The sequence below is a fragment of the Lissotriton helveticus genome, chromosome 2_1 (genome assembly GCF_964261635.1).
Source record: "Lissotriton helveticus chromosome 2_1, aLisHel1.1, whole genome shotgun sequence".
Taxonomy (NCBI): domain Eukaryota; kingdom Metazoa; phylum Chordata; class Amphibia; order Caudata; family Salamandridae; genus Lissotriton; species Lissotriton helveticus.
This window is the reverse complement of record NC_136059.1, coordinates 1,386,033,463-1,386,046,536: the sequence shown is the minus strand read 5'-3', so window position 1 is coordinate 1,386,046,536 and position 13,074 is coordinate 1,386,033,463. Positions and strand designations below refer to the sequence as shown.

At 49.3% G+C, this 13,074-nt stretch overlaps 1 protein-coding gene across 1 annotated transcript in view; it reads right to left on the bottom strand.

The window, feature by feature from the left end:
• Positions 1 to 13,074, bottom strand: part of NCBP1 (nuclear cap binding protein subunit 1) — an 832,716-nt gene that overhangs the window by 696,237 nt on the left and 123,405 nt on the right. Inside the window, exons 3-4 of the mRNA XM_078676323.1 lie at positions 12,572 to 12,672; positions 11,880 to 12,036 (exon numbers count right to left, since the gene is read on the bottom strand). Coding sequence (XP_078532449.1) covers positions 11,880 to 12,036; positions 12,572 to 12,672 — 258 coding nt within the window. The remainder of the gene's footprint in view (positions 1 to 11,879; positions 12,037 to 12,571; positions 12,673 to 13,074) is intronic.

The following is a 13,074-nucleotide window of genomic DNA, read 5'->3' as shown; positions in this document are numbered from 1 at the left end:
GGCTGGAGAATGTGCCACATAGTCCTGGTCTGCATCCGGGTCCGACTGGTCCTCATCTACTTCCCCTTCTTCCTGTTCCCTCTCCTCCTCGTCAGATGAGGGAGCGTCCTGAATTGGCACCTGTGTCTTTTCAATGACCAGGGGAGCTGGCCTATGGCGAGATGAAGGATTTTGCGCCTGTGGAGCTGGAAGTGCGGGCGCAGAGGGTTTCTCCGGGAACCGTTCCTTATAATCCTTTATGAGGAATTGTAGGTCCGAGACGATGGATGCGGGGAGACACCATCGGAGTAACCTGTGTCCGGGATGGAGGTTGGACCGTCTTCCTCCTCTTCCGGCTCCTCGTCAGTGGTTTGGCATTTCAGAACTAGGTCCGATGGACTAGTAGCCTGCGTAAAGGAGTCCTCGTCCGACTCCTGACCTTGTAGCAGACAGGCTGGAGGTAGTTGTTGTATCCTACCGGGCGATGTCTGATGCGGCGTAATAGGCCGTTTAGTAATTTTCACCATGACATGGCTCACTTGCGGTGGAAAGGCATCCATGGCGTGGGATAGGAGTGCAGAATCCTTCCAGGGTCCTGTAGACGTCGACGCTGAAGTAGACGTTGTAGGTATTTTCGTCGACGGTAATGTACTCATCGTCGACGGTGGCTGCGACGACGGTGTCTTCATCGACGTCGTTTTCGTCGACGGTAAAGTTCCCACCGTCGACGGTGTACTCGTCGTCGACGGCTTTCCCACCGTCGACGGGATGTTCCTCGTCGACGAGGTAGACTTCGTCGACGGTGTTATTTTCGTCGACGGTGTCGTCGGTGTCTTCGACGATGGTCTCGTCGTCGACGACGATATCTTAGTCGTCGATGGAGTGACTGGGATGGTCGACGGCGTAGGTCTGCTCGCCGACGATGAAGGTGTCGTCCTCGTCGTCGAGGAGGAAGCAGACGATGCCGTCGTCGACACGGTCGTCGTCGAGACAGTTTTCTGTGCAGAATGCACCGTCGACGCGGTCGTCGTCGTCAGGACTAGCGGCTGCTTCATGGGGACAGGCAGGTCCTTGTCAGACACAGATGGCTTGCCCTCTGAGGACTTTTTAGAAGTCTTCATAGGAGGGGTGTCATGGGGGCTAGGGGAAGAAACCCTTGGCCTCTTCAAGGAAAATTGCGACACTCCAGACACACTCTCACCTTCGGACACCAAGTCATCAGTCTTGTTCTTGAGCCTGTTGAGCCACAACAGGAGTCGACCTTCTCGGTCCTTGAGGGTCTTGTTGGAGAAGGTCCGACATATTTTGCAGTCCTTTGCCTGGTGGTGGGGGTAGAGGCAATATAAACATGTCTCATGTTTATCCTCAATATGAAGTCTTTTCTTGCTGCAGGAGGAACAAGCCCTGAAACGACCCTTCTTCTGACTATCCGACATAACTATTGAAGACAATAAAAGTTGTTTTTTGAAGAAAAAATGAAATTCCTGAGGAGAACTCAGGTGGAGACTCCCTAGCACAACGTGTGGTAGAAAATCTGAGAGACTTGGGCTCCTGGCAGGAAGGTTCTAGAAGGAGGTAGTAGCTGATTGGCTGTTGTACTTTATTTGGTCCTTTTTTTTTTACAAAAGGACCCAGATAGGCCACCAAGGTGGGACCCTTGGGGCCTGCTCGGTTTGGTCCTTCCTGCAAAAGGACGTGGATAGGCTACTAAGGTGAGACCTTTGGGCCTATTCTTTTCTATGTATGTCTCTAGGACATTACTTTTTTATATACCGGAGGCTCCCGTCTCGACGACGGGGAATGATTCAGGCATGTGAATCTATGAAAGACACCCAAATACTGGATAACTTTGTCTTATACTGAATTATACACTCGGGGTTTGTCAAATTGTTCCTTGCAGACCTAACACCATGCAGGCAGTACGGGCGTTCCTGTTGCAAATCGTTAGCATTGGTTTCAAGTTTCAAGTTTCAAGTTTCAAAATGCTTTATTCGGTTTGTACAAGTACAACCATATAGCAACACATATCAATACAGTTTAAAAACATTTGTGTAAGTTGATTAATGAAACTTATTAAAATTACATCAATATCCATGCCAGTCTTATTAAGTCCATAAGATATATCTCATTGATAAACAGAATTAAATTTGGTCACTATGTATTATTTAGCAGCAGTTAAGGTTTAGTGCAAAACACGCCAAGTAGAAAAAAGTGCAAATCAGCAAAGACCTATATTGAGCATAAAGTGCAGTTAGTATGTGCAAAATATGCAAAGTTATAAATAAAGTGCAACGTCTGTTTGGTCTCTTAGGTATTTTAGCAGCGGTTTGTTTACAAAAAATTTGAAAAAGGCATTAGTGCAAGAAAAAGTGCAAAGCCGGAAGATAATCATTATCAAGGATACAATCAACAATTAAAAATACAGAGTGGATAAAATTCATATAAGAGAAATGCACATAGTTTAACAGTAACTCACAGTTATTCATTGGATGTGTTTACCAAAAGGAAAGAAGGGGGCTCATATAATAATTGATTTCCTGTGCCCAATACATTTAAGAATATAGATGGCTACACGGTAACACATTCGGGGAGGACAAGTCAAACAACAATTGCATTGCAGCTCTTATATTGCACGTACTATATTCCAAAAATAGTTGCTTCAAATAAAACTTTCTAAAACCAGAATAAAAGTTACAAAATAGAAAAAAGTGGCAGATACTCTGTTTAGATTTCCCGTCACATCACAGACATAACCCAGGTTTTTTTAACAGTAGGGAAAGCCACCAGATGGTGGACTATACCCAACCTTAGGCATGCTAAAACAAAGCGATGGGAGTTAATATTAACAAATGTGAGATAGAATGAAAATCCTATGCTTAGATTATACTCCAGATACAGTTTAAACGTACTTTGCATAGCATACTTCTTCGTTCTGGTCCCTTTTGCGTGATCCATAAAGATGGTTTTAAGGTCACGCTTCGTTAAAACAGATTCTGATAAAATATCTTTAAAAATGTCCTGATCGAAAAGGATCTTGTACCAGGAGAAAATGTGTTTTAACCAGGGAATTTTCGAGTGCTGATCCAGTTTAATACAGTCTAAAATTACTTCCTGGGTGAACTTAGTTTCTTTTTTAGCCCATATGGATCGCCAAAGGGAAAGAGGACGCAGTGCGATCAAATCTGTGGCATGATTTAAACCTAGCTCTCTATGAGTGATCTCATTTGACGCTGAAACAGGGAGACATAGTAAACGTTTCAGGTACCTGTTTTCCTCTTGCTGGATGGATTGGGCAATCTGGGGATAATATCCCCATATCCCTGCTCCATATAGGGCAGAGGACATGCACCTTGAGTTGTAGATAGAAAGCATCTCTCTTATTCTGCGACCCCCCAGTTTAGAAGCAAATCTGAAGATACAATTTGTGTTTCTAGTCATCTTCATGCCTACACAGGATTGCTCGTTTGCCCATCTCCCGTCTCCTGAGAAGGTAATACCTAAATAGCAAAAATGTTGAACAGACTCTAGTTCGTCCCCATCTAAAAAGAATGACTTGCTTTTCTTTGGTTTCTTACCACAGGTCATAGTCATAGTCTTGCCTTTGTTAATTTTAAGCTTTCTGCCCTTAATAAAAATGTCAAATTTCTCAATTAGCTTTTGGAGCCCATTCGCGGTCCTGGAAATCAGGACCGCGTCGTCCGCATATAAGAGGACGGGTATTTGTTTCCCATTAATAATGGGGGCATCAACAAGAGATTCTTGTAGGGATTGGTCAACCTGATTTATAAAAAGGGAGAACAACAAGGGAGCTAGCACACACCCTTGTCGGATCCCTCTACCGATTTTAAAAAAGGGGGTGCATTCTCCGTCTGATCCGAATCTGACTTTGCTTGAAAGGCTGCTATACATTCTGGCCAATAGGTGAATAATCTCCGGGGGAGCGCCCATGGCGAGTAGTGTTGGCCAGAGCAGTGCATGTTCCACTAGATCGAATGCGGAACTTAGATCGGCAAAGCACATAAACAAGTTCCCCTCCTTGGCTCTTGTGTACTTGCCGATAATAAGTTCAAGGTTCACGCACTGCTCCATGGTTCCTATACCTCTTCGGAACCCATACTGAATACGTGAAAGAACATTTTTATCTTCGACCCAGGATTCTAGTCTTACCAGAAGCACGCGACTCAGTATCTTTAGCGACGAGTCTAAGAGAGAGATTGGGCGATAGTTTCGTGCTTCAGCCCTTGAACCCTTTTTGAAGAGTGGCACCAAGATGGATTGACCCCATGAGGTTGGTAACTCATCCTCAATAGCAGCATTAAAGTAGTGTGTTAAAATAGGGGCCCATAAGGCGATCTCGGATTTGAAGAAGTCCACAGGAACCCCGTCTGGGCCCGGGGCTTTCCCCCCCTTACTCTTCTCAATTGCCTCAATCACCTCATTTAAAGACACCGAAAACAATAATTTCTCCCATTTAAAACAGGTTGGCATATCAGTTTGGACATTAAGATTTAAAACCGGAATAAAATCATGAGTAAAATCAGAGTTAAAAATCTCAGTAAAATGTACAATCCAGGCCTGACAACTGACGTGTGAGGTTAGTTCAGGGATATTGTCGTTCTTCAAGAACGGACTGTTTACAGTGTCCCAAAAAAGTTTATGATCTTTGGTTTCTGCAGCCTGATCTAATTTTGCCCAGGCCTCGTCCTGTAATTCTTTCTTCCGGGTGGATAGTGCAATTTTATAGTTGTGGCGCTCTTCCCTAATCTTGCAAGAGTCTCTTGGTGTGGCATCAAGCAAAATTTTTAACCTTTTTAATGACTGAGCGCAATTGTCATCAAACCACGCCGTCTTGACTTTTCTTGGTTTCCGGTTATTGCGTGTCAGTGATTTCTCAATAGTCTTTGTTATGGTTAAAAATTTAGATAGCAGGGTTTGTGGGCGTGGTGTCGGGGATAGGCAGTAGTCCACCTCTCCGCTGCAGATAGTGATTACATTGGTAGCAAATTTAACGGGATCAACTTTTGTCCACTTCACCCTTGTCCCGTTCGGTCTTCCTACAGCGATGTCCTGGATTGGTTGACCATAGGTATTCCTTTTGGTCCCCCAACCCAGCAGTTCGACAGATACACTGTTGTGATCACTGACCGTTTGATCAATCACCCAAACATTGATATAGGTTACAGAACAAGATACCATGATATGATCAATAAAAGATTGGCTATTCCTTCCATGGAATGTCAGACATCTGGCGTTGTTTGCATTCAAGGAGTTCCAGGTCGTATTTAGCCAATAAGTTATTCAGAGCACTGCCAAGGTTGTTATGAGGGAAGTGATTGTAAACACATGTTGTTTCCCTTCCCGAGTACTCCTCCCTGTGGCCGCATGCCCCCTTGAGTGCATAAGTACATGATTTGATGTTAAAGTCTCCTGCCCACAATATGGCAGCTGGTTTAGGTGTACTTCGTAACATTGCATCGATGGCCTGCTCAATATCAGAAATAAACGTTCCCTGTTTATGCCTCGCAATATTGTGGTAAAAATTCACTATTATTAAGTCTCTATATCCGCTGTGGGCCAAACGCAGAACGGAAGCATGTTCTCCTAAAATTACCTGATCAGTAACACGGAACTCGGTCAATGCAGTAGATATCAGAGTCACTAGCCCACCCTTAGCTCGACCAGCCTGGGAAGCCACGGCCAACACATTGAAAGAAGTATATCCCTCAACGTGTGCTTCAGCCCTAACCCAGGTTTCTTGCAGGCAGATTATGTCATACCCCTGTTTAATAAAGTCGGCCCATATGGGGGTGTTTACTTTAGAAGCTAACCCAGCTATATTCCACGTAATAGCCCTCAAGGACTCATCCAAGGCTACATTGGATGGATCAGTAACAATTGTGGCTGATGGTATTATTGGGTTTCCCAAGTGGTTTTCAACAATACATGGGATGTTTTCTATCGCGGTTGAATCATTTGGGTTTACTACAGGGATGACTGTTGGAGGTTCCCAAGCTGTATTACCGGCCATTAACCTAGGGGCCTCAATTGCCGGAGGTTCTTCAGCCGGGATATTCTCGAGTCAATAATTTTCGTCTAAAGAATTAAATATCTGGAATCTATTTGATGTTGGAACTGCAAATTGACCATAAATATTCGTTCCGGACCCAGTGGCATTGTGGTTGTTAAAGTAGTTGGGGTTTAGCATACTGTATAAATTCATAGGATGTTGTGGAACATACTGATTATTGGGGTCATGAGAGGTCGTGGGGTACCCAACTGATTGCGCTGGAGCCTGCTGTACTGGAGGATAAGGCGTGTTAATTGCTCTGGGGTGTTTAAAATTCTGCACCGGAATCTTGAAGCCCACCAGATTTCTATAAAAATAGTCCAGTGGGAACAGGGTGGTGTTGTAATCGTTATCTGAGGGAATGGGCGCGTTCAAGATGGAGTCTCTTGCCCAATCGGTGGTTTTGTAGTTTATGATTATACAATCCCCGCTAATTTCCTTTTTGCTGGGGCCCACCCACCCTACCCTTTGAGTTGAAATGATCTGGCCCGCCCCACTTAGGGGGAATCCGCAATTGTGAACAAGCCAGTGTAAAAAAAAAATTTAAGTGTTTCACTATTTTCAAACTGGGAGGGTTTAAGTTTTGGGACGTTGGCAAGAATAGCCACATATGGCCTACTTTCTGGTGGGAGATTGATCACAGCAGGAATAATATTATTATAATAACTACGTGCTGGAGGATTCCCGCTTACTGAAGAGTGACCCGTGTGCATCTCTCCTCTTACCCTAGAGGAAGAGGATGTTGAAGGCCCATTGGAGGTATTGGCTGTAGTATTAGTATGAGAATTAGCAGGCTTTCCAGGAGCTGCCATAGGGATCACATTTCTGGCGAGTGGAGCCTGAGGTTTAGATGTATTATTGACAGTCGTATTAGCCTTATTTGCAGTCGGTACATTCAAGATGGTTTGGGTAACTTGTGGGCCCAAGTGTCCGAGGATGTCTAATTTGGCTAAACCCAATTTCTCCAGGTTTTCCACCTTATTACATATTTGCTCGAGCTTGTCATTGAGGGGAGCAATAAGGAGCTTCATAGCATCCATGATGTGACCCATTATAGAATCGCCGTTGACTGTGGTCCCCAAATTTGATTCTGGTGATTCACTTCCATTTGTCTGTTCTGATAATGCTGGTGGTAGGGTTGCCTTCTTTCTTCTACCCTTTTGTTTGGCACACCCCCTAGCAATGGCAGGTGGTTTTCTATTATGCATGCGTCTGGGTCTACGATGGACAGTGCCGTGATTAGTCGTACTATCGAAACTGCTGTTATTAGCGAGGTCAATTGTGTGAATGGGGTCTTCATTATCGCCGGGAATCAAGATTGCACTAGGCGCCTTGCCAGGCCCCGGTTCCTCAGATGATGTTACATTAATCTGTAGATTAGGAGTTAGGGACAGCCGGCTATCCCTATCTTGAAATACTGCTGGAAGTGTAGGAGGATCTTCCGTCGGGGGTGGCGCAGCCCCGGGGAGACCTGTGTAAGATTGCATCAAGATGGAATCATTTGATAATGCTGTCACATTTATGTTATGAACATTACTGTCGCCAGGTTGTGCTATCTGCTGAATTAAGCAAGTACTGGGTGGTAGGGACAATCGTCTCTCAGTATTTTCAATGGCGTTCGCAACCACCACGATTGTCTGTTGGAGCATGCGATCAATTGCAGTTAATGTTGGCAACGGTGTTTTAGTTTGAGTGGTGTTCCTTGTAACGGAACGTGTATTAATGGGCGTTTTTTTTGCCGTGCTCTTGGCGATGGATTTGGACTCCATAGGGGCCATTTGTAGTATGCTTTAAACAACCGATATATAATACCTTGATGATCAGTGCTAAATTGAGCAGGGGATATTGCCCAGCCCAGACTCTGCAGGCCTCTGAGGGCCACAGAGGGCCCGCCCTTTGCCCGGTCTTAGCCCCGGACACGGCCCCGCGCGCGGACCCGCGACGCGGGAAGACCAGCCCCTTAAACAGCGCCTCCGGGCGCCAAGCCTCGACGCGACTTCCGCTCGTGTCGCGGAGGCTTCTGGGAGTTGTAGTCTCAACTCCCCCGCACTGCGGCAGACCCGGTGTTGGAGGGCTGCGGCGGGGGGAGGAGACAGCAGGCGCGACGGTGGAGGCTCTGGACCCCTTTCAGGCGAGGCTGGTGGCAAATCTGGGTCGCAGGAAGGCAGACAGGCGAGCAGGAAGGCAGACAGGCGAGCAGGTAGGCGGACAGGCGAGCAGGAAGGCAGACAGGCGAGCAGGAAGGCGGACAGGCGAGCAGGAAGGCGGACAGGCGAGCAGGAAGGCGGACAGGCGAGCAGGAAGGCAGACAGGCGAGCAGGAAGGCAGACAGGCGAGCAGGAAGGCAGACAGGCGAGCAGGAAGGCAGACAGGCGAGCAGGAAGGCAGACAGGCGAGCAGGAAGGCAGACAGGCGAGCAGGAAGGCAGACAGGCGAGCAGGAAGGCAGACAGGCGAGCAGGAAGGCAGACAGGCGAGCAGGAAGGCAGACAGGCGAGCAGGAAGGCAGACAGGCGAGCAGGAAGGCAGACAGGCGAGCAGGAAGGCAGACAGGCGAGCAGGAAGGCAGACAGGCGAGCAGGAAGGCGGACAGGCGAGCAGGAAGGCGGACAGGCGAGCAGGAAGGCGGACAGGCGAGCAGGAAGGCGGACAGGCGAGCAGGAAGGCGGACAGGCGAGCAGGAAGGCGGACAGGCGAGCAGGTAGGCGGACAGGCGAGCAGGTAGGCGGACAGGCGAGCAGGTAGGCGGACAGGCGAGCAGGTAGGCGGACAGGCGAGCAGGTAGGCGGACAGGCGAGCAGGTAGGCGGACAGGCGAGCAGGTAGGCGGACAGGCGAGCAGGTAGGCGGACAGGCGAGCAGGTAGGCGGACAGGCGAGCAGGTAGGCGGACAGGCGAGCAGGTAGGCGGACAGGCGAGCAGGTAGGCGGACAGGCGAGCAGGTAGGCGGACAGGCGAGCAGGTAGGCGGACAGGCGAGCAGGTAGGCGGACAGGCGAGCAGGTAGGCGGACAGGCGAGCAGGTAGGCGGACAGGCGAGCAGGTAGGCGGACAGGCGAGCAGGTAGGCGGACAGGCGAGCAGGTAGGCGGACAGGCGAGCAGGTAGGCGGACAGGCGAGCAGGTAGGCGGACAGGCGAGCAGGTAGGCGGACAGGCGAGCAGGTAGGCGGACAGGCGAGCAGGTAGGCGGACAGGCGAGCAGGTAGGCGGACAGGCGAGCAGGTAGGCGGACAGGCGAGCAGGTAGGCGGACAGGCGAGCAGGTAGGCGGACAGGCGAGCAGGTAGGCGGACAGGCGAGCAGGTAGGCGGACAGGCGAGCAGGTAGGCGGACAGGCGAGCAGGTAGGCGGACAGGCGAGCAGGTAGGCGGACAGGCGAGCAGGTAGGCGGACAGGCGAGCAGGTAGGCGGACAGGCGAGCAGGTAGGCGGACAGGCGAGCAGGTAGGCGGACAGGCGAGCAGGTAGGCGGACAGGCGAGCAGGTAGGCGGACAGGCGAGCAGGTAGGCGGACAGGCGAGCAGGTAGGCGGACAGGCGAGCAGGTAGGCGGACAGGCGAGCAGGTAGGCGGACAGGCGAGCAGGTAGGCGGACAGGCGAGCAGGTAGGCGGACAGGCGAGCAGGTAGGCGGACAGGCGAGCAGGTAGGCGGACAGGCGAGCAGGTAGGCGGACAGGCGAGCAGGTAGGCGGACAGGCGAGCAGGTAGGCGGACAGGCGAGCAGGTAGGCGGACAGGCGAGCAGGTAGGCTCGCGCGCTGAAACACAGTTAGGCGCCAACACCCGCTCCCCCGCAAGGCCAGCCCCTTAAACAGCGCCTCCGGGCGCCAAGCCTCGACGCGACTTCCGCTCGTGTCGCGGAGGCTTCTGGGAGTTGTAGTCTCAACTCCCCCGCTCTGCGGCAGACCCGGTGTTGGAGGACTGCGGCGGGGGGAGGAGACAGCAGGCGCGACGGTGGAGGCTCTGGACCCCTTTCAGGCGAGGTGGCAAATCTGGGTCCCAGGATGCGGACAGGCGAGCAGGAAGGCAGACAGGCGAGCAGGTAGGCAGACAGGCGAGCAGGTAGGCAGACAGGCAAGCAGGTAGGCGGACAGGCAAGCAGGTAGGCGGACAGGCAAGCAGGTAGGCGGACAGGCAAGCAGGTAGGCGGACAGGCAAGCAGGTAGGCGGACAGGCAAGCAGGTAGGCGGACAGGCAAGCAGGTAGGCGGACAGGCAAGCAGGTAGGCGGACAGGCAAGCAGGTAGGCGGACAGGCAAGCAGGTAGGCGGACAGGCAAGCAGGTAGGCGGACAGGCAAGCAGGTAGGCGGACAGGCAAGCAGGTAGGCGGACAGGCAAGCAGGTAGGCGGACAGGCAAGCAGGTAGGCGGACAGGCAAGCAGGTAGGCGGACAGGCAAGCAGGTAGGCGGACAGGCAAGCAGGTAGGCGGACAGGCAAGCAGGTAGGCGGACAGGCAAGCAGGTAGGCGGACAGGCAAGCAGGTAGGCGGACAGGCAAGCAGGTAGGCGGACAGGCAAGCAGGTAGGCGGACAGGCAAGCAGGTAGGCGGACAGGCAAGCAGGTAGGCGGACAGGCAAGCAGGTAGGCGGACAGGCAAGCAGGTAGGCGGACAGGCAAGCAGGTAGGCGGACAGGCAAGCAGGTAGGCGGACAGGCAAGCAGGTAGGCGGACAGGCAAGCAGGTAGGCGGACAGGCAAGCAGGTAGGCGGACAGGCAAGCAGGTAGGCGGACAGGCAAGCAGGTAGGCGGACAGGCAAGCAGGTAGGCGGACAGGCAAGCAGGTAGGCGGACAGGCAAGCAGGTAGGCGGACAGGCAAGCAGGTAGGCGGACAGGCAAGCAGGTAGGCGGACAGGCAAGCAGGTAGGCGGACAGGCAAGCAGGTAGGCGGACAGGCAAGCAGGTAGGCGGACAGGCAAGCAGGTAGGCGGACAGGCAAGCAGGTAGGCGGACAGGCAAGCAGGTAGGCGGACAGGCAAGCAGGTAGGCGGACAGGCAAGCAGGTAGGCGGACAGGCAAGCAGGTAGGCGGACAGGCAAGCAGGTAGGCGGACAGGCAAGCAGGTAGGCGGACAGGCAAGCAGGTAGGCGGACAGGCAAGCAGGTAGGCGGACAGGCAAGCAGGTAGGCGGACAGGCAAGCAGGTAGGCTCGCGCGCTGAAACACAGTTAGGCGCATTGGTTAATAATAAGCAAACAGACTACAAATCCCGGAATGCACCACCTTAAGTGAAATACCATAGCCATGGTGCCTGGAGTACATGGAATACGTTGGCAATACCACAGAGGTGTGCCATCATGACAATATTTGTATGGACCAAAATATAGCATTTCAGTTTTCATGCTTTGCTTTCAAATTTAATGAGATTAGGCAACTCAATTAAAAAGCAAAATACAAGCATTTACTCAGCATCCATTACGTTCTTTTCTTGCTCACAACTGGTTTCATGCTGCCCCTCTCTAATGGGTGAGGTTTGAAAATACTAACCCCTACTTTTCTTACAGTAGATTTTGTCCATAAAAGGGGACACTATTGAATTTCAAATTTTACAACACTGAAGATTATTTTCATCAGGCAATCTCCAAAATGAAACATTGTTGCTTTCAACTTAAATTTACATGCTGCATATACTGCACAAAGACAATTACTTCATGCTTTAAAATCTAAGGACATAAAATCTTTAGTGTATTTTATCAAACTCTTTTCGCTCCTCACAGGGCTTTATGAATGACTGGCACTGTAAACAGTATTATAATCCAGTCTGAAATAATGCGGAAACGCCATTGTTCAAATGTTAAGTGTTCTTGGGGGGAGCGTGCAAGGAAACCAGGATTACTTACTAAAAATACAGCATCATGGTAATGATTGGCCTTTAAAGACTCTTTCAACTGCCGAATCATGGCTTCGACGAATTCGCCTCCAAAGTTGTAGTTTCTGGCATTGAGCAACCCAACCAAAGTTGTATAAACAGTCAACTTCTCAGGCAAAATCCGGCCACTGATTTTAAGAAACAAACGCAAAATTAGAATAAGTTTTACTTCGCAGTGAAGGTTCACAGGTTAACCCCAAGTAAATAGTTTGCCCACATCAATCTAACATTTATCCAAATTACACCTGTAGGTTAGTATACATAGTACCACTATCATTAGTGTATACACATTCTGCAATCCACTTCACAAATAGGAGTTAATGATACAGAATTGGTACAATAATTTATGACCTTCACTGTTAGAGGACAGCTGATAAAGACTATTCAAAATGAGGAAGAAGGCAGTTTCTTGCACTGCCTTGAAAAAAGTTTCATAAACACACATCTTGGACAGGTGGTGAGTTAGTTCGCAAAATGTTCAAAACTTGTTTAAACTTCAAAACACTTTTACTTGCTTCAATGATGAATAAATATTTCCTTTACAAAAATTCAGGAAAGGTTGATAGTCAACTTATTTTAAATAAGTGAGAATTAATGTGCCCCTCTCCATTGCATACGTTTCACATTTTGAGCATTCATCAAACTGTTGAGTGTTTTACATACACTGCGCAAAGGATCCTCAAGATCTTGCTCTTGAAGTTTGGTAGATCAGCTTCCAGAACACCTGCAAGACCTTCCAAGTTGCTCTCTAATGAAGAGGTACTCTAAGGGAAAAGAGGAATACAAAATCCATATGAATGGACATAATACTAGCCTTATGATGATTTCTCACAAAAGACTGTTAAAGTAGAGTTTGATTAAAGCAGTTTCATAGAGTGGTGCTTTCTCATCAGATCTTCCTAGGCATACTTCTCTTTTAAGGAGACATAAAATAGCATTTTAAAAAGTTATTAAGATAAGTACCAAGGTAAACAGTAATAGCACTTAGGATTCCACCTCAACAAGGGCCCTCTTTAAAGTCAAGTGGAATTAGGAGGTGGAAAATCTTCAGGGCCATGCCAATCCCTAGGAATGTTGCAGCATTGTACTTCAATTGCCTATAAATAGCGCTACCCCACTGACGGGCCACTGATGCAGAATGAGCTGACAGGTGCTTGCTACATCAT